At 34.2% G+C, this 27,754-nt stretch overlaps 1 protein-coding gene and 1 pseudogene across 1 annotated transcript; both read left to right on the top strand.

Moving 5' to 3' along the window:
- Window positions 1-1,993: 1,993 nt before the first annotated feature.
- On the top strand, window positions 1,994-7,864 carry LOC132316521 (triacylglycerol lipase OBL1-like; annotated as a pseudogene).
- A 12,145-nt stretch (window positions 7,865-20,009) lies between these two features.
- LOC132266902 (triacylglycerol lipase OBL1-like) lies at window positions 20,010-24,021 on the top strand. Its single transcript, XM_059767914.1, has 5 exons — window positions 20,010-20,551; window positions 21,109-21,302; window positions 21,773-21,806; window positions 22,077-22,690; window positions 23,565-24,021. Exons 1-5 carry the CDS (start codon window positions 20,239-20,241, stop codon window positions 23,862-23,864), a joined length of 1,455 nt encoding a protein of 484 aa, XP_059623897.1. The 5' UTR covers window positions 20,010-20,238; the 3' UTR covers window positions 23,865-24,021.
- The last annotated feature ends 3,733 nt before the right edge of the window (window positions 24,022-27,754 follow it).

Below are 27,754 nucleotides of genomic sequence, written 5' to 3'. Positions count from 1 at the left end.
CTTAATTATGCAACAAAAAAGTTGCAGATCGCCTCGTCCGACTAAGGTCCGGTGAGAATTAGCCGTTAAAATTTGTTGAATTATTATAAAAGATCATACTGCCCTTAAAAGCATGAAAGGACAAGAGTGCCCTTAATTTCCAACCGTTAAACCCCAATATCCCAGTCCTTATAATGAGCAACAAAGTTAAACATGGCTTTAACCAAATTTTCCCAAATCACGAACCTTGCAATTGGTAGGGTTTTTGTTGGTGTTCTTGGTGCTCAATCGACTGTTAATCTTGGTGATAATTGCGGTCAGAAAATCGATACAAGTCTTAGTAAGTGTAATAATCCATCTTTAGTTCTATGTTAATCTTGGTGATAATCGTGGTCAGAAAATCGATACAATGCTTGCTTGTGTACTGACATTGAGAGCTCAATGAAGCCTGGGCTGATATGTTTGGGAGACTTGAAACTGATAACAAGAGAATTAATTGGCTGAGGATCACTACAATCATATCATTCTTGAAATCAATATCACAAGACGCACAGACAATGTGTGTCACTCACATCTTCAAACCCAAGTTTGATATCTTTATGAAATGTCCCTGTATCAAAAATGTCAAAGCAAAGATAAAAGAAAAACAAGAAGAAGATTTTGAGAGCAGATAGGAATTATTGTCCAAGGTGCTTCTAATAATTATTTTAGATTCTCTCTTAATGGTGGGTGCATAGGTGGACACCTCTTTTCTTTGTCTGGGCTTTCGTAGATGAGTGCTTCGTGGCAGTAGGCTCCACAAATCAAGCCAGAATGAGAACGCTGCTGGTTTAGTCTTACAAACATACATGACACTTCACATACATCTACAATGGCTTCCTTTTCTGCTCTCTGTGTGTTTGCCGTGAATAAAGGAAGGTGGGTTAGGGGTCTGGTGGTTGTGTCGGTGATGTAGACATAAGAGATAAGAATCCTTATCTCATTGTTGTGTTGTCGCAATCCCATTGGTTGGTTTGATATTGTTCGTCACATCAATAACTTGAGAAACTGCATCGTTTTATTAGAAGGGCAGTTTCGTCTTTTTTTTTTCCGGTTGTCTAAGTGGTAAATTGCAACAAATTCAAAGTTAAGTGGTTTTTTATAATTACGAGGGATTAGTTGCAAAACCCCCGTAGTTCACCGAATTTTTATTTTTTTGCATTTTACCTTTTATTTAAAGGTGATCATAGGTCCTACTTTTGAAATGATAATCAAGCCGCCACAACAGAATAGATTATCCTTAATGAATCATTTTTCCATCAGCAATTAACATAACCAAACAATTCTCTAAATATAGACACATAAGTTTCTAAAGTTGAGACCAAGGCAATAGAAAAAATCCCCAACACATCATCTTATTCTACGAATCCAAATCCAAGGCTATGGCTCTCAATTGCAACAAGCCTGTGTCCATCTGCAAAAATTATATGCTGTTGAACCCAGAAGATGTCCATCTCTTGGATCTTATTTGCATCCTTTTCCTGAGTGACATAGAGAAAAGGAAATTCGTAGACTGCCCCAGAGGGGCTCACAAGGAACCCTTCGAGCGTCGATGGCTCATTTTCATGTCCATCTTCGCGCAAAAGGTGCTGCAGAATGTATCAACACCTTTGCGGTGGTTTGGTGACAAGCTAGAGAAGTGGCTAAACCTTCTGTCAAGTAATGGCAACTTCCTTGAGCTTGTGTGGAATTTTTTACGTGGTTAGTTCACTATTAGCTCCTTATTATCATTCTTGTTAATGTTCTGTCTACAAAGCATTTCTTGAAAACCCAGAGGGTTGGCCTACTCACTTGGGCCTGGTGCCTCATGAAGTATATGATTTCAAGATCGATTCCTCTTTTATCCGATCTGTTTGGAGGGATTGCTAAATCGCAATTAAAAATTTTCAAATCATGATTCTGCCATGTAATGATAGAGGGATTTATATATACACACACATACTTCATTTTATGTTTTGCAGTGAAGGTGGTATGGCCAGATAAGTCGTCGGCTACTTTCTTGTCGGTCAATGGACACTTAGACGGTCGAGTTGAGTTAGAAAAAAATATTAAGCATGGTGACAGCAGATACTATGGGGCGTTTTCTGTGATGGCCGCTAAAATATCATACGAGAACAAAGATTACATCAAAAAAATTGTGGTGGACCACTGGAAGGTACAATTAATACAAATGATTAACATATTAGTGATTATAATTTTTCTGCTAAAAAGGGTACAACTAAATGATTTAACTTAAAAAAAAAAAAAAAAGAAACTGTAAAATTAAAGGCAAAATGACATTCCTCTTCTTTTGTAAAGTTTTTTCTAATTAAATAATTTAGTTGTAGGGTTTATGAGAAGTTTTTATGAGTTAAATACAATTAATGCAACTTTAACAACCATTAAAAAAAAAATTGGGTATATTATATTATATACATATTCTTACTAGAGTTGTTTTTTGGAAATTAATTAATAACATACACAATACTATCATAGTGCAATTTGTATCCTACATTAATCTAAATCTATAGTTGTATATATGTGCAGATGGACTTCTTGGGCTTCTATGATTTTTGGAATGGTGAGAAAGCATCCTTCTTTATACTTTGTCAATGTGACGAACTCAGAAATTTGATATGAGACGAGCGTCTTGAACAATAAATATAGTATTATCAAATATTAAATAGGGGCATATTTTTAAAATTTTAACCAAAATTATAAGTAATTTTGTAGATAAATAAAAAAATTCAATAGGGGCAGCTGCCTCTCTTAGTCCTTAGTAAGTCCGTGCCCTCGTTGTCATGTTTTTCTTAAATAGAACACAAAAAATTATCATCATCATTATTTATTTATTTATTTATTTTTGAGAAAAGTTCAACCAAAAACACACAGCACAACATCGACCCTAGCATGTTCAAACATTAAATCTTCCCTTTTGGTAGGAGCCGGAGAGATCATACCATCGGTGCTATATAAAAATATTATTGATATGCTTATAAATCCTAATTTTTGCAGAGTATCAAAATAAGGCTACCACACAAGCATTTATGCTTCGTGACAAAAATGTTGATCTAGAACTCATTGTTGTGGCCTTCAGAGGCAGATAATTCTTCGATGCAGATGCATGGTGCACCGACATTGACATTTCTTGGTATGACTTTCTCGGCATGGGCAAAGTGCACAGCGGCTTCATGAAAGCTCTAGGGTTGCAGAAAGATGCAAGTTTCCCTAAGAAAATCGAAAAAACCGATGACCAACATGCCACGGCTTATTATTCCATTAGGGAAATTCTTAAAAAGCTTCTGCAAACAAATGAGAAATCGAAGTTCATAGTGACCGGTCACAGCTTGGGCGGTGCCCTAGCGATTCTGTTTCCGGCGGTGTTGGCATTGCATAAGGAAAGAGAGTTGTTGGAGAGGTTGGAGGGTGTGTATACATTTGGACAACCAAGGGTAGGAGACAAACGCTTTGGAGATTTCATGGAAGAGCAATTGGGGAACTATAGTATACCATATTATAGATTCATTTACTCTAGTATACCATATTATAGATTCATTTACTCTAATGATATTGTGCCCAGGTTGCCATATGATGACTCCACACTCATGTTTAAGCACTTCGGGACATGCCTATACTATAATAGCTTCTATGAAGGCAATGTAAGCATCTCTCTCTCCCTACTTATCTCTCTCCTATTCACATTGCTGTATTGTGAAAAAGTCAAAGGTTGAGATCATCCCATGTGAGGTGTGATCTCACGAAAAAACGTAGACCCTACTTCACACGGAATGATCTTCACGTACTCTCCTGCACAATATGGTGCAGAGGATCACGTTCATGTGTGAAAACTACTAATAAGTGATTTTTTTTTTTCTCTTTAAATTACAAAATTAGTAAGTTAAAAGGCAAATTACACAAATCATGTGACAAACTTGCTTTGGATTACCAGTTGTAATACCCCTAGTTTTAAAAAGGATAAAATTGAAATTTCAATTATTTTTAATAAATTATTTGAGTATATTTTTGTTTGATAATTGTTTATTTGTGGTTATTATTTACTTTTAATTGCTTTAGTTGATTTATTTGAGATTATTTGCATTTTGTGTCTTATTTGTTTTAATTGCATTTAATTTTGTCATTTAATTAATTATTTTTGTTACATTGAACTTGATAAGCTGTTTGTTTTAAAATTGACTTATTTGGTAATTGTTAAATTTAATAGGTTAAATATGTAAATCCGTTAACTGAGGTTTTAAATATGTTTTCAGTTAGGGTTTTCTTGGAGCCGTTATACAAGTATCTAACATGTATGTGACTTAAGTTTATGGGCCGACTCTAGTTTAATTAGGATTTCTGCCTTAACTCTAGTTTAATTAGGGTTTTCTAAGGGCCTATATATATATACGTGTATGAGTTTCACTAAGTGTTTTCGAGAACCCTATTCACGGTACAGTGAAAATAGGACGTAACAGAGAGGGAGTTGAGAGAACAGAGGCAGTCGTAAGAGCTACCAAGGACAAGAATAGAGAGGATCAAAGGAGGGTTGTGGTGGTTTAAATCACACCCATAGGAGGCTTAAAGGAAGTTAGTAGTTGCCGGAAACTTAGAGACGATGCTGGGGTTTTCATAACTGAAATCAGGCAAGTTCTTCTACTTTCTCCTTCTCTTTGGCTCGTGTTATGTGCACCTAGATAATCTCTAGGGTTTAATCAATCAGTAACTGAAATTTACATGCTTAGTATATGTTATATTAATAATCTGTTTGTGTTGAAATCAAAACTGTTACAATTTCTACATGTCTCGTTCCAGTTGTTTTTCTGTAAGTATGTAATCTCTGTTGTAACTTTAGACTTAGTAATTGATTTGAACTACTGCAAACAAAACCATGGGGACATTACTGGGATGAGATAAGATCCTTAGGTTCAATGGTGAAGAGGAACAAAGGGGTTGGAATTGGACTGAAACTTCTTAGATTAGTTTCAGAGTTGTTCTTCAAGTATACTGGTTTAATGGCTTTGTTTAATCTCTGTAATTTGATTTCAAATTGTTGTAAACAAATCTTGGGGATGATTTTAGGCTTTAATAAGACTCCTAACTTAGTTTTAAAACCAAACATAAAGGTTGCAACTGGCCGGAGTTGGAACAGAGGTCAGAACGAAGCTGAAACGGAGGGGTAGCTCACAGGGGGAGAGAGAGCCGGCTCTGGAATGCCAAGAGCTGGCTCCCACCTATTTAGAGCCGGCTCCAAGGTGGTGGTAGAGCCGGCTCTATGCTGATTTGGAGCCTGCTCTATTTTTCTGGAGCAGGTTCTTTCATTTTGAAGCATACAGTGACTTTTTGGCTACTGTTTGGGCACTTGGGGTTCTTGAACAGTTTTAAAACTTTAGGGGGCTTTTCAATAATTAATTTAACATGTAATCAAGGTCTTAGATTGCATAAAATACCCTCTTTGTATAAATGGAATTAACAGTACGTTAATTAACAACTTGCGCACGGTTAACTACTAGAAGGAAGTTAAGTTGCCTAATTTCAATTTGACAATTTAAGGTGCGACAATATGATTCTAAATTAAAGTTTGGATGTATAATGGAGTCTTTTAATTAACAAAATTAGACTTGTAGCATATTGTGGCTCTGTGCTAAAAGATTAAACAGTATACTAGTATATAACTTAGCACGCTGTTATCGGATGGAGAGAATTAACTTGTTAAATTAATTTAGCAATTTTATTGGACTATAATATGATTGACAAATAATTTTAATGCATGATAGAGTCATTGATACATTAGATGTGATCTACGCATGCTTCGGATGCTAATTGTTGAACCTTTAAACCGTTTCCTGCAAATACATGGTTTAACACTTGGATTTAAATTACTGAAACTATAAATTGTCTTCTGCAATTATTTGGGATGGTTTTTGGATTGTAAATTGCTAAACTGTTAATTGTATGTTGTAATTTACATGGTTTGGATGTTTGTTGTGAAATCTTATATATTATTCTACAATTAATTGGATTATGGTTTTGAACTATAATTGTTGTAGCATTGCATAAACTATTCTGCAATTATTTGGATATTTGGTTTTGGATTGTAAATTACTTGTTTATTATTTATATGTTATAATTTACATGGATATGGAGGATTGTATGTACCGGTATGGGACGGTGACATACTAGGTATGGTTTAGCTCAAAACGTTAATTCCTACCTTATGGATTTTAATTGGTGAACAGTTTTACCTGTTCAATCAATTATATGAATTTTGTGGATTGTATGCACCGGTATGGGACGGTGACATACTGGGGACAGACTGATTCAAAATACTCAGTTCTACCTATTTTGGAATAAGGGTATGGGTTGTTAAATAAAATCCTCCTTATTTATATGAGTCGGTGCGGTTGAATACGCCGAACGACTTACTGGATTTCTTATGGATGAATGTGAACGGATTTTATATATATTGTTATGGTACCATGACGTGAGCTTGAGTCTCATAGTCGACGGTTAGGGAGCGTATATGCAGTAGGATGCGTAGCTAGCTATGTTGGTTGAGGTATACCCTGTTAGGCTTAGGTAGTCATGCCCACTCAAGTGCGTATTGCATGTTGCCTTCTATTCAGGTTGAGACCCTCAGCATAGTCTAGTGAAAGTCCTGTAGTGTGGATATATATTTATCTATTACGGACTAGATAGTTATTGTTGAGATATCTAGGGTGTATCTGCGTATCGGGTCACTGTTTGGATTGTAGTTAGAGAAGAATTTGCATGTGGGCCTAACCCACTCTTATTTTTTCAGGTGTTCGTTAGTTCCGGTCTTAGAGCTGGATCATGCTGAGCAGATACAGTCATTCACTCCACCGATACTGTAGGACTTTGTTTCATGTTTTAGGCTTTGGGTTTTTTCCAGTCAGCTGAGTACAGTGGGATATTTTAGGGGTCCACTAGATGGATTCCCGAGTTGTATATTTTGGAGAATGATTTGTATTCGTGGAAGATCAGTTGTAACAGAATAGTTTATCTGTTAATAAAATTTTATTCTGGGGTTTTTTGATTATCATTCTAGTTTCTTTTCAGCAAATTTTATTTACTTCATTTGTTTTAATTATATTCTGTGTTCGATTATTACTAATTGGTTTGATATCCTCGGGTAATCGGGCGTAGGCCTGGCCAACCCGCATCCGGAAATTCGGGGGTATCACACCAGTGCATACCACTTTAGTGTATTGACATACTATCACCTTTACATTTTATGACATGTTTGGTTTAGTTTATGCTAAGCACTAAGAAAATTCATTTGCTTGACATCTTCAAAAAAAACTATCTTACAAAAACCCAGTTTAAAAATTATTTATTTTTTAAGAACATTGTGTTATTATGTTCTTACAACTATATATATATTTTTTTGGGCCAAAAAAAACAAAAAGGAAGACTATATTTCAGTTTGAAGCTTCAAAACAGTTTCATATAATCAAAAGAAATAGGTGACTAATGTACAAACTAAGCGTGGAATTTCATGATATTGTTAATTATTTACCGCAATATACAAATTTAAAACAAGTTATGTTTTCTACTTTTGATGATGCAGGTTGTTAAGAAAGAACCAAACAAGAACTACTTTTCTCCGTCGGCCGCCATACCAAAGATCATAAACACATTCTGGGAGCTGATAAGGAGCTTCATCATTCCATATATAGAGGGACCGGACTACAAAGAAGGTTTTTATCTTCGAATGCTTCGGCTAATAGGATTGGTAATTCCAGGTTTACCGGCTCATTCAAACCAAGATTACGTTAATTGCACTCGGTTAGAATCATCAGACATATATAAACCAAAACGCTCCTCTAGAACCGAAAGCTATTCTGCCTAACTAATCCAAACACTTAAAAAATAAACTTTTGGCTCTGAAAGCCAAAAGCGGCTTTTTAAAAGGCAATCCAAACAGGGCCCAAGATTACGTTAACAAACTCAGATGAACCCAATATTTTGTAACTGACAAATTGTGTGTTGTTTCAGTGAAATTAGTGTGTTTGTGTGTGCATGCAGTTATTTGCTAGCCCAAAATGTTGTTTTCATTATTACTTGCAGACCTAGTGATGTGTGTGATTTCCATGCACAAGTCTCTTTCTTTCAATGAAGTAGCCATTAACTCTGGAGTCTCGACTAATTTGGAGAGCCCAAGTGCACATATAACACATTTTTTTTTACTCCACACATATAACACATTTATCTTACCCACGCAATACTTTCCGAGCTAGAATATACATGTATTGAAACGTTAATCTGATAATTTTAAGAGTGAACAATGTCCTAAATTAAAATTTAATTATAATGAATTTTTTTTTCTCGATAATAAAAAATTAATTTAGACATATCGTATAACAAAGAATATAACACACTACGAAAAAAAAATTATAGATAGAAAAATATCACAAAGAGAGAAGAAATTTTTAATTGGACAAGACTTGTCTATTCACTCGTAATTGGACCACGTTAGCGGTCAACAGAAATAACATACTTACCTGAGTAGGCAAGTCTTACCCTTAAATAAATAAATGAATAACAAGTTAGAAAGGAAATTTTATAGAAACCATTTAACTAATATTTTATACATGGTGTTGGGTTTTAAAACAAACAAGTACCAGGGGCAGAACTCTTTGTGGGCTAACCTGGGCTATAGCCCAGGTCAAAAAATAAAATAGTACTACTATTTCCTATCAGCCATAGCCCAGCCCAATTCATAATAAAATATAAATGATAAATGACTTAATCCAGCAAACGAAAGCTACAAGCCTACAAACAAATTATAGTTTATGGAACTAGAAGATTGAAGAAGACTTAATTATTCAGGTGTAACTGTAGGCTGCCGATCGTTGTTTGCATCTCGCAGCTTGAGTGATAAATCATCTTCTGCGATCTTCACCACTGTTAGAACTTAGAGGAGGCTTTATCGCCGACGCTAGGGTTTTCTCTTAATCGGAGACAATATCGCCATCAACTTCTCTTGATAAAGCGGAGGCCACCACGCCTGTTTTGTCAATCTTCTCATGGTAAAATTTCTCCCGTTCACTCTTCTCTCTTCTAATTGATGACACTATCATTTTTTCTACACCAATTTTGATATAGTATGACATCATGAGTTCTGAATTGTTATTTATTTATTTATTTTTCTTCTTGTAGGAGTGATGCATATGATTTTCATTTTATTTTGTTTAATTTTGTAGGTATTGAGGTTAGTGATACTTAATTATTTAGAAACTATTTCTACAAATTGCAGCACTCTAGGTTTGGTCCTTGCAGGTTAATTTTTCCCCAATATGAGAAGATTGAGTTTTGTAAATGTGAAATGAAAGTGTGTTGTGGACACGCACATAAATAAAGTACAAAATTATAAATCACACATCAAATTGCTACATTGCAAAGTCTGCAATGGAATGACTTCCACCGTATAAATTATAATGTATTTCTTGTGTAGTGCTAAAAACTATTTTTAGCATCAGGTTAAGCCAGATTTTTGTTTGGGTTTTGGGTTCATGAAGACAACAAACAAAGTAGAGGAAACAAAATAGAATATGACCTTGAAAACACACAAAACACCAAACAAGTCAGTTAATCCAGTAGATTTTAATATATATATATATATATATATATATATATATATATATATATATATATATATATATATATATATTCTGAAACAGTTGACAGATTAAAATTCTATTATTATTATTTTTAAAATATATATGAGACACTAATTTTTTTAATTTATTTTTATTATTTTTATTTTTATTTATTTATTTATTTTTCCTATTATTGATAGGTGATAGGCAATTAGGCTTGCCCGTTATTTTTGTTTATTGAAGCACTACAAGGTAGGAATTTTCCACCACGGACATATATACAAAGACGAGAGATAAAGAGTAATTAGATTTAGAATGAAGGTAGAAATCACCATTAAAGTATATTCTGCGTAATACTTTCACCTTATATTTTAAAAGTGTGTTAATATTTTTTGGTGGGTTTGTGGGAAGTTGGATTGTATATATCTTTTGGTGGGTTTGTAGAAAGTTGGATTAGGTGTGTGGACTGAATCAGGTGGATCGGGGGCCCAACTACAAAAACTAATGACCAATTGAGTTATATATTTATGTTCATTTAATAAACAAAAGAGTAGAACATAGGAAGGGAGTTGTGGACTATCCACGATCCAGTGAATTCGAACCTCCTTGCTCCCGATCACCAAACGCACGACATTTTTAGACCGACTCAACTCGTTATTATTGTTAGTGTCATTGGTATAATGAGTTTGGGTGTGATTCACCAAAGGGTTAAAATTGGGTGAAAGGGGCAAAAGAGAAGAAGAGAGGATGGAAGTATGTAAGCGGCGGTGGTGAGTGAAGTTAGAGAGAGAAAGATGAGGAGAGAGAAGACTTTTGGTCCTTTTCGTCATTTCACAAAATAAATTTTTTATTTATAAATAATATGTAAAATATGTCAGTAAATTACTAAATGTAGTTTGGACTTATCAAATCAGATGGGACTTATTTGTAGCAAATCAATACGTGTTTTGTGCACGTATAGAGTGTGATATGCGCATACTCTTAGGAGTGTTTTTTGCTTTTTCCATGTAACCCTTAGAGTTATGTATTATGGACATATATACGAAGACAAATAGATGTATTAATAAGATAAAGACTAATTAGTATAGAGGGTAAGAGAGACTAAATTAATATGAAATGCAATTATTAAAAATAACTTTTTAAAGTTAATATAATGAAAACAATGACTTTTAATAGATAAAATAATATAAAAAAAGATACTTCATGTGATTCATTTAATTCATATAGAATTAAAACAAATTTCATATGATTTACTCCTATGTAGGACTAAAACAAAGAGGATAATCTTTTAAAAACAAGTAAAAAAATATTTTGAAGCATAATTGTAAAATGCAACAGTATTTTGTGAAATATGTGGAGAGTGAATATAATTTATTTTGTGTTATTTATAATATAAGTTGTTCAAGTTGATATCAATTATTGTAAAGTTGTTGTTATGAAATTAAAAGTTATAACATGGTGGTATTTTTACGTTGAAAGGTTGAGAGTTCTATGTTTTTTTAAAAGAGTAAGTGGGCGCGTGAGTATGAGAATATTTTTTGTTGAGGTTAAAAAAATAATAATAAAATAAAAATAAAGAATTTTTCAAGAAAAAAGAAAAAGGCCTAGAACTTGCCCAAAAATAAAATAAAAGAGAAGCCATGAGGTTGGAAGCTCAGTCTGTGAAAGGGTTTGGGTCAATTCATGAGGTCTGATAGGTTGATGGGCTGGGCCCTAGCATACATCCCAAAGGCCCAATCTGATAAATCAGTCAACAGCAGTCCCCACATTTTTATATTTTGTTTTTAGTATTTGTTGAGATAATGGACTATACATTATAAATGTATTTTTGTTTTGCCACTTTGAAAATAATTTTTAAGAATTCAAAATATAAGAATTTTTTCACGATTTTTTAACTTTTTGTTCTATAAAAATAAAAAATTATTTTCTGAGTAACAAACCAAATAGATTTTAAGTTTCTTGTTTAGTTGTTGAATCTCACCCATCTCATTCCTAACGCGTTTCATAATTTTCATTACAAATTTGCCACATTTCAATGTCAAAAAAGAAAAAAAAAAGAAAAAAAAAGAGAGTAACTCATATGAATTACAATATACAAATATAATCCCTTAACCCACAAAATCATGGTTGGCACTATCGTTCACGGTCGCAGTATAATAGACTCAGACAAAGTGAGTATAAATTGGCCGATACGAATAGCATATTGAACTAAAAAAAGAATCACGCATTAGACAATACGACGAACCATGCCAAATCAAACCGTATTCAACCTGTCTTGTCGCTGGATGGATTGGGCCTCAAAAGCCTAGGGCGGAGTAGGGATCACCCTTTACAATGGTTATTCTTACTTTATAAAACACCACCTCTTTTTTTTTTTTTTTGATTTGACCTTTGATTTGAGATTTTTTTTTTATAAATATTTTAGAAAACTCTCTTAATCCAATTAAAAAAAACGAAAAGAAAAGAAGAGAGCTCATGATCATGAGAACTCTTTTGATAAACTTACTCTTTATTTATTTATTTTATAAAAAAATAAATTTTCTAACACATTCCTCCATTGTAGTTGAACCCTCAACTTTTTTAGTTGGGTGTGGAGAAGTACCCTTTGGAAATGGGGACACTTGAAAAGGTTGGGGAAGAAAGAGAATTCAACAAATGGGACCGCTGGGCTGCCTTTTCAGTCACAAAATAATCATTATGTTAAGACTCCATTTTCAAACAGTAAGTCAAGAGACTCAAGAATTAATAATATAATTCCATTCCACTTTATTAGGAGAGCAATGATATTGTATTGACCTACTTATGTATTGCTATTCATTAATTGTGGTATTACACCAGGGTCAAAATGTATCAATCTTTTCAATTTGAAGAAGACTCTAAGCAATTCAATGTAGCAATGAGTTGGTGATACATAGGGGTGCACACGATTCGATTCCTTATGATTTTAGTCGGAATCAGAATTGAAATTGCTCACAATGGTTCCTTGAAAACGGAATCGGAAGTATATAGTATGGAACCGAACCGTATGGTTCCATGAGAACCGTTACTGTTTGATTTTTTTTTCTTTTCCTTTTTGCAGTGTTGTAAGTTGTAACACTGAAATGTTCCCTTAATTTAACACTGAAATGTTGTAAGTTGTAACTGAGTAGTGTTCCATAACTTCCATTACTTATCACTTAACAGAATACAATTTAATAAATACAAATACAGAAAATAAAACGGATACTTAACTACTTAAGTTTGATAGTCTTAATTATATAATATTACATCCCATACTGAAATCTAAATAACCTTAAACAAGTCTGAACAAAGAAGAATTGCCCAAGAATCTGAGGTGAAGAAAAGAGAGTACAAATAAAGATAAAAATATATCCTTTGCAAAATTGAACACTAACAAATCAAATATTCACACACTCAGGAAAAGGAAAAGGAAAAAGAAAAAAATAAAGAAAAATTACCTTCACAGGCTTGACCGAGGAAGATGATGAAGTTGGAGAAGCCGTGTCGCTGACTGAAATGGTGTGTGGGTGTAGATCGGAGAAGTCATGTGATCGTATCGCTGTTTGAGAAGTTTAGAGGATTCACTTGACTCATAAATCTGAGATGGGAGTGAGGATGAATGACTGATGAGAAATCTGAGATGGGAGTGACAGATTGATCAAGGACTTACCGAGTAATTTGAGATCGGAGATGATTAATGATGAAATCTGAGATGGCGAGGGCAATGAGGACTGAATCGACGAGGAAGCTTCAGATAAGACTTGAGAGGAGGTAAGGGCGATGAGGACAGAGGAGATGAGAGAAGGCGACTTAGGCGAGGGCGCTAAGAGGTCAGACTTCAGAGGAGGCGTGGGTTAGCTTAGGGTTCATCACTTTGTTTGTTTAGATGAGAGATTGAGAGGACTCAGAGGAGGCGAGGACTAAGAAAGTGAGAGATTTAAGGCAAAAAACTAAAAAAATAGGGTTTTTTTTTTTTTTTTTTTTTTTTTTCACGTGTCTAAGGTCTAGCGACTCCGGCCCAGTTTACTCTTTACTTCTTTAGTATAAAATTAAATATATAATACACACACACACACACACACACACACACACATATATATATATAGATATATATACACGGTTCTGGTTCTTACCGGTTCCCACAAGCTGGAACCGGAATTGTACAACCATGGTTCTTAAATTCGGTGTCGGTTCCGGTTCCAACAGTTCTAGTTCCGGTTCTACGGTTCTTTTGTGCACCCCTAGTGATATACCTGGCCAGATTGCAGTACATGTTGAAAAGTAAAAAAGTCTTGGATCATCGGCCCGTTAAAAAGTCAAAACACTCAGTCTCAAATCACTCAAACTCTAGTACGGCACTAGGTTACCAAATCTCGAGGCCTCGCTCTCGAGTTACCAAAACCTGATATTACACTAGGTCACCAAACTTCGGAAGTCTCACTCTCAAGTTATCCAAACCTTGGTATCGCACCAGATTACCAAACCTGGAGGATCTCATCCTCGAGTCACTCAAACCTTAGTACTACACCAGGTCATCAAACCTCAAGGATCTCGCCTAGATCTACAGAAGGACTAGGGGGTAATTGCCTCCCCTCCTCTTGAAATTATTAAAAAAATTCAGTATTGCCCCCTCACATAATATCCTTAGTCTGTCTTTGCCTCAAGAACCTTACTTTTGAGTCACTCAAACCCTAGCATCGCACTAGGTCATAAAACATTGAGGGCCTTGCCCTTGAGTCACTAAAAAGCTCTGGCATTTGCACCAAGTCATTAAACCTTGTGAAATTAGACCGTAATCTCTATTGGACTTTGGCTCAAGCATAATACAAAATAAAGGTAGGGCCTTCTTGAATGCTTGGGACTCATTTTGGGATACTCTGAAGGATCTTAAATTAGTGGATGAAGAGCTAGAGGATGCCTCGCACTTGCAAAGAGGCCTGATCGATGAGACAGTGGACATATGATGTGACAGAGAACCTTAGCATCACATTTAATGCTCTGACATGATCATTATGAATTCGGCTACCGGTGACCTCTTAGGGTCCTAGGGCCATCATACATACCCAGGGCAAGGACAAGACATGTGATAGAAGCTTATTTTTTGTATCTCTCATAATATATATATATATATATATATATATATATATATATATATATATATATATATATATATATATTAGTTGGTACTCATACACCCTACCTCAAAAGAATTGTTTGCACCTAATATGAATCGATCATGAGACCTGATACTTTATGAGGCACCAAGGTACAAGTCTTTTCTAATTATGCCAACTTCTTAGGGCTGTATCTCTCATAATTATGTTTAAGATATCACCGGCATATTTTATTGGGTTACAATAATGAACCCCTACACTCTTCAATATGGATTAATGTGAGATTTGAAGTCCCTTCTCTCATTATTAAGTCCTTGGCCTAGCTGGATTGACTTATCTCTCCTTTAGGGTTCAAGCTTGAAGTGGGCTAAATAGATGAGGAAGTTGCTTGCTTACTAAAAAAAAAGAAAACTTACTTCTTTTCCTTTCTGTTTATAGGATAGATATTCAGTGAGCTGGGTATATCAAGTTATTAATATACTCCATCAATTAAAATTCATCATACCAAATGATATATATAAATATAAAGAAGTTAAAAAAGTGAATATATAAATTAATTAGGTCCATGCAGGAGAAAGGGTACCTCTAAAATTTTATAGGTGGTCTGGCCAAAAAAGAGCCCACTTGAGCTAATTAGTGGACTTTTGTTTTGAATGAGTCAATTAATTTGAACCATAATCAAACCACATAGTTGATTATTTTTTAAATAAATATTAATGGGCAAATTCACCACATTCAGTTCTCATACAATTGAAAATTATGAATGTGTGGAGGGATTTGAACTCTTATCTCCTCGAGTTAGTGGTTAGAGAGAGAGAGAGAGAGAGAGAGAGAGAGAGAGAGAGAGAGAGGGAGAGAATAAAAAAAAATTCATGGTCCATGTCATGAATATCTTCATATAGGTCAAATTTGTATGCTGAAATCAAATTGACATCACCAATATATTTGTATGTCACACATGTAAGCCGGGATCAGATTTACATCACCAATTTATATATCTTCATATAGGTCATATAACTTTATTTCACCACAGATCCTGTGATAGAAAATGATTTCTAGATTCGGATCGCATCAAATATCATCTTATTTGAGAGGTTTTTCAATCAATGAACTCCAATTAAGTAGTTATAAACGTACTTACAAGTTACACTTACATAAAGAACAGTGAGAATCTAATCTAATATACTTAATGAGATCATATTATATTCTATACCATAATGTAGTTCACATACAACCATAAATGATGCATCTACATTCAGCTTCAAGAGACCCATCCAAGGTGGCGACTATCTCGCCGGAGAAGATGACAGGCCAGAGGGGAGAAGAAGAAGGTTGTAGTGATACAACCAGTTTATTAAATATTAAAACATAATGATAGAATTCACTAAAATAAAATACTTTTACTTATGTGACATAATACAATTAGTTGATGACATATTATTTGATGATACAGATAACGAAATATTAAAGGTACAAGTAAGTATTTCTTGAAGAAGAGAGAGAGTCACAAAATGAAAAGGGTTACGGTTTTGTGATGACCATGTGGGCAGGTGCGAGAGACACTGACAGGCTACCACATTGGCAAGTTACGGGTGCATAGTCCCACATCGTCTGGGAAAGGGAAAAGTGAAGTGCTTATATGTAAGTGTGTCATCTCCAATTGGTATGAGGCCTTTTGGGGTAAAGTCCAAAAGCAAAATTGTGCGGGTTTAGGCCCAAAGCGGACAATATCATACCATGTGGTGGAGTGGGTCGTTACAAATGGTATCAGAGTTTGACCTAACCGGAAGTATGTTGACGGGGACGTCGGGCCTACAAGGGGGGTGGATTGTGATGACCCACACTGATAGGTTACCACATTGGCGAGCTACGGGTGCATAGTCCCATGAAGTGAGCATACAAGTCATGTATGTTGTTATTTTTATTACTACGAGTAAATTACTCTTATTATATATATATATATATATATATATATATATATATATATAATTATAAATAAGTGAATTTTGTAAGATTTTATTACTTTGAGATAGGGTCAAAGTCAACAATTTACAAATTTATGAATTTTGACCAAAATCTAATGTGGATATGAAAAAATACTATTTATTTGTACAAACTACCCTTAGTATCTTCGAGTACAACTTTTGTACATGTAAGTGCAACTTTTGTACACAGTTTATGCACACAATTACCATTTTTGTGATCAAAGTACCACTCTTATGATCAGAGGTATCACTTTTGTGCACAAAAGTTATACATCTGTATACAAAAGTAGTACTTATATGTACAAAAGTTGTAGCCGAATATACTAAAGGTAGTTCAGGCAAATGAATAGTATTTTTTCATGTCCACATCAGATTTTGATCAAAATTCATGAATTTGTAAATTGTTCACTTTGACTCCATCTCTAAGTAATAAAACCTTCAAAAATTCACTTTTTTATATATATATTTTCATGACTGTTGTTAAGTTGGAGTTCTCCATCAATGAATGGTTTCTACTTCCTTTAAGTGAAGACTATACCGAACTTCATTTATTATTTTGGTGGGCAAAAGTAAAAAAAAGAAAGGAAATAAAAAAAATTAAATACTTTATAAGTTTGGCTAGGAGGAAAAGAAAATTAATTTTTGACCACAACCAATTAAAATTTTCATAAATTTTCCTAAAAAAACACAATTTTTTTTATTTTTTCCTTGAGAAATTTTTATGAACTTCAAATAATTTTCTTTATTTTATAGTAAGTTTCAATGGTAAATTTTCATAATTTTGTTGAAACAATTTCATGCTAATCAAATACACTCTAATTTCTTCTACTTTCACTTTTCACTATTAATATTCAACTAACCAAAAAAGGCCTAATAATTTATAATTTTTATTGAACTATAAACAAATTAATAGTTTTATGAATTTTATCACTTTAAATTTAATAGTCCTACAATTTTAGTGATTAATTCTCAATTATATATATATTTTTAATTTTTTTTAATTTAAATTTCAAATTAAAGACACAAATTTAACCAATTTTTTTCAAATTCTAAATTTAAAAAGTATTTCTCCAACTGCAACATTAATGTTCTAATTTTTTTTTTAAAAATGGAATCATAACTTTTTGTAAAGAGGGGATTGTTGCTGCTTTGTGATTCAGACTTGCTTCATTTTTCAAGGGTACCTCATTCTCAAATAAATAGCAGACGTTGCAGCATCATGACTGGTCCCTTTCAATTCTATCTACATATATTGAGTGTGTGTAAGTTATGCCCCATCTCATCCTATTTTTATTTTAATTAATATATATATACCTTTTTTTTTTTTTGTTAAAAATATATATATATACTTTACTAAAAGAATTCGATTAAAACAAAAAACAAAAAAAAAAAAAGTCACATGTTGTGTACCATATAATGATAATTTATATTGGACTCGTCTAATTAAATAGGGTTAATTTCATTGACAACCCACAATTTTAGTTAATATCATATTGAAACACCTTTCAAAAATTACGATCATATTCACGTTACAAATATTTGGTCCGTTTTTCACTCACACCCCAAAAGTTACTTTTCAGTGACGTCAGAACACTTTTTACTTGTTAAATGATATTGTTGCCCTTATGACTTTATGTTGACTTAAAAAAAGATTGTTTCCTTTATAAAACGACATTTCTACCCCCATTAGACCCATTTCCTCATTCATTTCGATTTCTCTCTAACATGTCTCTCTTTACACACACACACACACACATTTTCCCTCTTTCTCTTGGTCAGAATGATGAACACCAATATGTAAAACTCACTTTTTTTTTTTTTTTTGAAGATTCAACAAAGATAATGAATTGAAACAAATAAAATCAATGTTTTTTTGCTTTGTATCGCAAAATTGAATTTTTATAGGAAATATTTATGTATTAAGAAATAAATTGAAAAAGACAGGATATAAAGTAAATATAAACAATTACCATTCAATAATAATATATTAATTATTATAATACCTTCGGCTTATACACGATTAATCTTCCATCAATTCCTTATTAACATACACGGTTTGTATCTAAAGGCTTCTGGTCATATTCGGAGTTAGAGAGTGAGCGATTTGTATGCAAATCGTTAGTAAATAAAATCTTCACTTGGGGATGGAAAGTTTTCAAATCTAGGCCTTTGAAATCATCATTCATAGTCTTCCATTGTAACGACTCACTCCACCATATGGTATGATATTGTCCGTCTTGGGCCTAAGCCTACACGGTTTTACTCTTGGGCTTTACCCCAAAAAGCCTAATATCAATTGGAGTGCCCATCTGTGTAACTTGCCAGTGTGGTAGCCTGCCAGTGTCTCGCACCCGCCCACGGCACAACCGCCCACAGGGTCATCACAATCCACCCCCCTTGGAAGCCCGACGTCCCTGTCGGCACACTTCTGATACCATTTGTAACGACCCACTCCACCACATGGCATGATATTGTTTGCTTTGAGCTTGAACCCACACTGTTTTACTCTTGGGCTTTACCCCAAAAGGCCTCATACCAATTGGAGTGCCCACCTGTAGCTTGCTAGTGTGATAGCCAGCCAGTGTCTCGCACCTGCCCACGGCACACCCGCCCACAGGGTCATCACACCTGCATAATCAAGCTAGGGTTCGTATTTGGGAAATGTAAAACGCTTATATGTAGGTGTGTCACTCCAATTGGTATGCGGTCTTTTGGGATAAATCCCAAGAGTGAAATCGTGCGGGGCTCATCAGGTCCAAAGCGGATAATATCATACTATGCGGTGTGGGTCATTACAAATGGTATTAGAGTCTGACCCAGCCGGAAGTATGTCGACGGGATGTCGGGCCTCCAAGGGGGGTGGATTGTGCTAACCATATGGGCGGGTGCGAGATACTGACAAGCTACCACACTAGCGAGTTACGGGTGCACAATCCCACATCGTTTGGGTAAGGAAAATGTGAAATGCTTATATGTAGGTGTGTCACTCCAATTGGTATGAGGCCTTTTGGGATAAAGCTCAAGAGTGAAATCGTGCAGGCTCAGGCCCAAAACAAACAATATGATACCATGTATTGGATTGAATAATTTCATGAGGTGTTTTGTCAAGACATGCACATATATGGCCCATATGATAGGGTCATATAGATTAATAATGGCGCACGCTTAAAAGGCAAAGTTAGGTAGTTTGCTTTTTCTCAATCGTCCATGTAAAAACTCAGGAGGTCCCAAACATGTGGAAAACTCATACATAAATTTTATTTTATTTAAAGGTAAAATGATAGGCCCTACTTGAGTTGGCTTAGTTAATTTGATTCAAACCCTCATGATCCAAACCCTACTTTTGAAATCATAATCAAGACACCACAATTGATTATCCTTAGTGAATAATTTTTCCATGTTCTATATATATTCACATACATACACACACACACACACACATATATGGTTCTAAGGTTGAGACCAAGGCAATAGAAAAAAATCCCAAGCTCTATCATCTTATTCTGTCATTCCAAATCCAAGGCCATGGCTCTCAACAGGTCTGTGTCCATCTCCAAAAATTATATGCTGCTGAAACCGGAAGATGTCCATCTCTTCGATCTCATTCGCATCCTCTTCTTTCGTGACATAGAGAAAAGGAAATTTGTAAACTGCCCCGAAGGGATTCATGAGGAACCTTTCAAGTTTAGATGGCTCGTTTTCGTGTCCATCTTGGCGCAGAAGGCGCTGCAGTTTGTGTCAACACCTTTGGCATGGTTCGGTAACAAGCTAGAGATGTGGCTAAACCTTCTGTCAACGAACCACGGCTTTTTAAAGCTTGTGTGGAATTTTATGCGCGGTTAGTTCACTGTTAATCCCTTCATTATCATTCTTGTTAAATTTTCCGTCTAAAACGATAGTAGAATACATGTCCATCAGTAGCTTTGAAAATCATAGTGTACTTCCTCTTGCTAGGATTTTAATTAGTCCAAAAGCAAATGATTAATTGTGCTAATTATTTAAAAGTCAGTCCAAAGTCCAAACAAATGGGTAGTCATCAATTATTTCATTGCTGGGACCAAATTAAAAAAATGCATTTTGGAGGACCTATTGTTCTCGAAGAAAACCAATTATTCTACAATGTGTATCACGCCTATTTGTGATTAAATTTTCTAAACCAGGATCGATCTAGATCAGTTAAAATCATAGAGAAATGTACACACATATAAACACAATCAATTAAACACATTTTTTTTTTTTACTTCAGTTGTGACAGTATGTTGCCTAACATATGACACACTTGCATTATTTATTTATTTTTCTGACTTTTCTTCAGTTGTGACAACATGTTCTTTAGATTTGAGGATCTGTTTATAATAATATAACCATAGAGCTTATGCATTTTAAAATTTGCAGGGACGGTGGTAATTCCAGATAAGTTATCGGCTACTTATTCGTCGTTCTATGGAAACGTAGACGATCGGGTAGAGTTAGACAAAAGCATTAAGCACGGTGACAGCAGATATTATGCTGCATTTTCTGTGATGGCTGCAAAAATATCATATGAGAACAAAGATTACATCAAAAAAACAGTGGAGGACCTCTGGAAGGTACAATTAATATATACATTTGCAGCTTCATTTGAACATATTAGTGATATTATAGAACTAAACAATTGATTACTTGGTAGCTTTCATGAACATAGTCCCATGAAAAGAATGAAGCTTACATATAATATATACAAATTAATTACTTTTAACACTATTGATGACATTTTTATGAAAAGGAAGAATTAAAAAAAACTTGGGTATATTATATACATTCTTACTAGACAAGTTTCTATAAGAGTGGTCTTTTGGAAATTAATTAATAATGTATACAATATTATATATCATAGTACAATTTTTTTTTTTTTTTGATGGTAAAGCAAACACACACACTTTTTTGTCCATGCCGGAGCTAGAACCCTCCCCTCTTCTTTGAAGATGAGGAGATTATACCATTGGGCCAAAGGCCCTTTAGTTCATAGTACAATTTGTGTCCTACATGAATCTAATTATATAGTTGTATATATGTGCAGATGGAGTTCTTGGGTTTCTATGATTTTTGGAATGGTGAGAAAGCATCCTTCTTTATACTTTGCCATGTTTTCCTTGGATAGATCACAAAAATCAGAAACAGAAACAACTCTTCATTTTTTCTTCGAAAGTTGAAGCAAACGCTACACACTCACAATATTGTCCTTACCGGGTTCAAACACTCAATCTCCTTTTTTGAAAATGACCGGAAATATCATATATATATATATATACCATCTGGACTAATGTTGATTGATAATTAGATAAAATTATTTATATACCTAAAATCCAACGTACTCTTTGCAGAATTTCAAGAAAAGGCTACCACACAAGCATTTATGCTTCGTGACAAAAATGTTGATCCAGAACTGATTGTTGTTGCCTTCAGAGGCACAGAACCCTTCGATGCAGATGCATGGTGCACCGACTTTGACATATCTTGGTATGACTTTCCCGGCATGGGCAGAGTGCATGGTGGCTTCATGAAAGGTCTAGGGTTGCAGAAAGATGCAAGTTTGCCTGAGGAAATTGAAAAAACCGATGACCAACACGCCACGGCTTATTATTCCATTAGGGACAAGCTTAAAGAACTTCTGCAAGCAAATGAAAAATCAAAGTTCATAGTCACGGGTCACAGCTTGGGCGGTGCCCTAGCGATTTTGTTTCCGGCAGTGTTGGCATTGCATAAGGAGGAAGACTTGTTGAAGAGATTGGAGGGTGTGTATACATTTGGACAACCAAGGGTAGGAGATGATGAATTTGGGGAATTCATGAAAGAGCAATTGAAGAATTATAGTATACCATATTATAGATTTGTTTACTGTAATGATATTGTGCCTAGGTTGCCATATGATGACTCCACACTAACGTTTAAGCACTTTGGGACATGCCTATACTATAATAGCTTCTATAAAGGCAAGGTATGCATCTATCTCTAGTCCTTCTATATAGGCAAGGCTTACATCTCTCTCTCTCTATATATATGTACACATGCACATAAATGTATATATGTGTTTGTGGAAAGTGAATTTTTGCACGATACTGTGGACAAGTTATTAATGCTGAAGATTATTTCATGTGGGTGTTGTCCTACTAGAAATTTTTACGTGGTTGAGACTACATAGTCCCAACCAATTCTAACTTGACACGAAATTACAAATGTATTAACTTTATTTAAGTTTTTATTTACGTGTCAAATTGTGACGGATCGAGATCATGTAGTCTACGGACTATATATATATACCACGTAATAATTTCTCTTTTCAATGTAGACTCTGCCTCACCCGGGATGATTTCCATATATTTTTCTGCAAAGCAAGGTGTTGTACTTGTTTGCGTGTGTGAATAATACTAATATGTGATTTTTTTTTCCTCTTTAAATTACAAAAATACGAAGCTAAAAAGGCCCATTACATAAATCACCCGAAAATATTTACGAAACAATGATTTTCATCCTTCATGACAAAATTTTCATCAAATACAGTGTTTACCACTTTAGTGCACTGACATACTATCACTTTACATTTTATAACATATTTGGTTTATTTTTTAAGAACATTGTGTTATCATTTTATAAATATAAAAAAAAAAAAAAAAAAAACGTTGTGTTATCATTCCCCATAAAACTATGTTTCTGTTTCAAGTTCCTCAAAACCGTTTCACAAAAGGAAACAAACAACTATGGTTGTACAAGCTAAACATGAAAGTTCATCATATTGTAATTATTTACAGCAAAATACGTAATAGTGCTTACAAATTTAAAACAAGTTCTATTTTCTTCTTTTGATGATACAGGTTGTTGAAGAAGAACCAAACAAGAACTACTTCTCGCCATTGGCAGTGCTACCAAAGATCATAAACGCGTTCTGGGAGCTAATAAGAAGCTTCATCATTCCATACACAAAGGGACCGGACTACAAAGAAGGAGGTACTCTCCGAGTGCTCCGGTTAATCGGATTAGCAATTGCAGGTATACCGGCTCACTTAAACCAAGATTACGTTAATTGCACTCGATTAGGACCGCCAGACTTATATCAACCAGTTCAGGATCATGTCGAAAGCACAACGAATTCACATGTACCCAATATTTTGTAACTCTCACCAACTGTGTGTTGTTTCAGTGTTAGTGTGCCCGCTATTGAAACTAGCTGATTATTAGCTAGCCCAAAGTATTGTTTTTCATCAAAACTTACAAACCTAGTGATGCGTGTGGGTTGCCATGCACAAAAGTCTTTCATTCAATGAAGTACAGTCTGGCCTCTTGACTAATTTAGAGATCTCACTGTTAGAGTTTGGTCTGCATAATACCAATTGTTATGGCGCAAATGCAAAATAAACAACGCTATTTAAGGAATAAACAAGCAATCACGAAGAATAAAAAAATCACATACAAGAACACAAGATATAATGATTCACCCAAATCTTAGAGTTACGTCCATAAAGCACATCGAACAAATTCACTATGAAGAAGATGAATAATTACAATAGAGAATTTTCTTTCAATCTATCTCAATTGTTCTTTCTTGTATTGGTACAAATTAATCAATTATACAACACGTAAGATGATTTTCTCTTTCTTCTTCTCTCTATTTTTACCACACCCTAAGATCTTATTAGTGTTGATATATATAGCTCCAAATAAATTGTCCTACAAGAAATTACCATTTATAGAATCCAAAACCGATAAGAAAGTTAATGTTGTCCAAAATATGGTCTAACTATACCATATACTATTGTATTGTTTATTTAAATATTATTTAAAAATATAATGTGTATATATATATATATAATTATTATTATAAAATAATAATCTATATATATATATATATATATATATATATATATATATATTTTTTTTTTCTTATAATATATAGTTTAATATAACAAAATAAAAACTATAAGATAAAGGAACCTAATTAAAAGTCGAGGCTATAATTTGATTCTATATCCTTAAGACAAATTCGCCCCGCTATGGTGCTAACAGATCCAGTGGTGTCTATCTCCAAGGATACAATGATTTGTCTTCCTTCGGTAGTAGCACTGCAAACCAAAGGAATAGGCGAACCGGCTCAGTGTAGTACTCTTTGATTCAAACTCGAACTCAGAGTTAATGACTAAGGCTTGAACCCAAAGACTAGGGCTCGAACCCACAGATCGAAGAGAGAAGGAGGAAAAAGAAAAATTCAGAAGAAGAAGAATTATTCTGAATTTTGGTGTGATTAGTAAATGACCCTAAGGTATTTATAGGCAGCAAAATGCCTTTTTGGGTATGGGTGCAACCATGAGTCATGTTAGTTCAGTACTAGTTGCAACCCTTTAGAAACAGATGTAACTTTTTGGAAAGCAGATGTAACCCTTTGGAAAAAACTAATTTTTATTTTAAATTAAAAATTTTAATTTAAATTAAAAAAACCAACCACCCATTTAAATAAGCCAAGCCCAAAAATCAAGGCCCAATTTCGTTTAGTAAAAAATTAACCACACTTTACAATCAAGTCCAAGCCCAATCATGAACTGGGTCGGGTTGTACGAGTGAGGCACCCGCGTGTGTGGTAAACGGTTTGGACCCAAGCTTGCCTAGGTCCTCCCCCTCTTAAAAACTTGGGTGCCCTTGGGCCCAAACCCAAATCCCAAACTTGGCTTATTTAAACTCCAATTGATTTTATTATTATTTTTATATGGGACAAGCACTTCCCATATTTTGTATACCCATTTAGGCTTATCAAACACCTCACTTTGGAGCTAATTTCTCATTCACCCAGAAACAGATTTGAGAAAATATATATATTATCTTTGCAAAGAAGAACGAGTTCGTCTATAGATCCATAAAAAACTCTTAGCGGAATTTACTCCAAATTTCATCCAAAGTTTCGGTTTTATATGCCCCGGCCCATTTCCAACAATCCCCCATATGAATAGAAATTTGCGTAAATTGCAAATGATGAAAATATAGATACTAGAGAGAGTACTATTGAAAAGTTACTGTATCGGGATAGGTAGCTTTTGGCCTTGAACCTTCCCTAGTGTATTACTGTCAGATTTACTGGCTAACTAATTAATGAACATGATGTCTTGAACTATTCAGCTGTTGATGTAAACCAAGACAATAGCAAACACATAGTTCTTTCCCGCACAAAGTCGGTTCTCACGGTTGTGTTGATATGGCCCTGAACAACTCCTGGTAATTCATAAGCGCTATAGAAAACTTAGCCTTAGAAGTTCTCATAGAAGTGGCCCCACTTCACACTCATATAGGTGACTTCTTATTAAGAGTATCCTACTATACTCCACTTGAATTTTCAAGCTATAAGAGTCATTAAAAGCATATCTTATCTTAAGCATCGCTGTAGGTAGCACTGTTTCATCATAGAAATTGGTAGAAGATTAAATCTTCTCAGTGCTTCTGGTGAGCCATTCAGAATTTCTGTTGTCCCTTTGAACCTAGATCTTGGGATCTCCAATCAATAAGGTTGGCTTTCCATTAAGATAACTTGTTAGCTTTCGGCTTTAATCTCATTCCCCTCAATGAACTATACACTTGCTCTTTTGTCAAACCTTTCGTAAACGGATCTGCTAAATTATCTTTTGACTTGATATAATCTATTGAGATTATCCCAATTGAGAGCAATTGTCTAACAATACTATATCTTTGACGTATATGTTGAGACTTATCGTTACACATATTACTTTGTGTACTTCCAATTGCTGATTGACTATCGCAATGTACACATATATCGGGCACAGGTTTAGGCCAATTTGGAATATCTTCTAAGAAATTACGAAGCCACACAACTTCTTCAACAACTATAGCTAAATAAATGAATTCAAATTCCATAGTAGATCTGGCAATACAAGTTTGTTTTCAAGATTTCCAAGATATGACACTTCCTCCAATAGTGAAGACATATCCACTTGTGGATTTAGAATCAATTAGCATTACTGTAACCTTCAAGTACTGCTGGATATTTAGAATAATGTAATCCATAACTTATGGTATATTTTAAATACCTTAGAACCCTGATTATTGCAGTCCAATGGTTCTTTCTTGGATTACATGTATATCTACTTAATTTATTAACTGAGTATGTTATATCTGGTCGTGTGCAATTCATTAAATACATTAAGCTTCCTATAATGCGAGAAAACTCAAGTTCTGATATGCTAGGACCAGTATTTTTTGATAAATGAAGATTTATATCAACAAGAGTCTGTACAAAACTACTATCTTCTTTATTAAACTTTTCTAATACTTTCTCAATATGAGATTGAGATAATACTAGACCATCTGATGTTCTAGAAATCCTGATTCCTAGTATGACATCAGCTATGCATAAATCTTTCATATCGAAATTTTTAGTCAACATCTTTTTAGTAGTTCTGATTAAAATATCATTACTACCTATTATTAGCATATCATCCACATATAGGCACACAATGACATATCCATTTTGAGTGTTTTTTACATAAACACATTTATCACACTCATTGATTTTAAAACTATTTGACAACATCACTTTGTCAAAATTTTCATACCATTGTTTAGGTGTTTGTTTTAATCCATAAAAGGATTTCACAAGCTTGTACACATTTTTTTCTTTCCCTGGAACTATAAAACCATCAGGTTGTTTCATATAGATTTCCTCCTCTAATTCACCATTCAAGAATGCACTCTTAACATCCATTTGATGTATTTCTAAATTTTGTAATACTGCAATAGCAAGTAACAATCTAATGGATGTTATTCTTGTGACTGGTGAATATGTATCAAAATAATCTAGGCCTTCCTTTTGCCTGTATCCTTTAGCAATAAGCCAGGCTTTATATTTATCAATTCATTTATCAAGCTTTATCTTCCTCTTAAAAATCCACTTATACCCTAAAGGTTTAGTACCAGGAGGAAGATCCACCAACTCCCAAGTATATACGATTTTGCATAATAGATTCAATTTCACTATTTATGGCTTTTTTCTATAAAGGAGCTTCAG

Source organism: Cornus florida, unplaced genomic scaffold (assembly GCF_030987335.1).
Source record: "Cornus florida cultivar Cherokee Brave unplaced genomic scaffold, ASM3098733v1 CherokeeBrave_3.0.0_Hap2_Chr07, whole genome shotgun sequence".
In the NCBI taxonomy this organism is placed as follows: Eukaryota; Viridiplantae; Streptophyta; class Magnoliopsida; order Cornales; family Cornaceae; genus Cornus; species Cornus florida.
The sequence above is the reverse complement of the archived record's forward strand: the minus strand, read 5'-3'. Positions and strand labels throughout refer to the sequence as shown.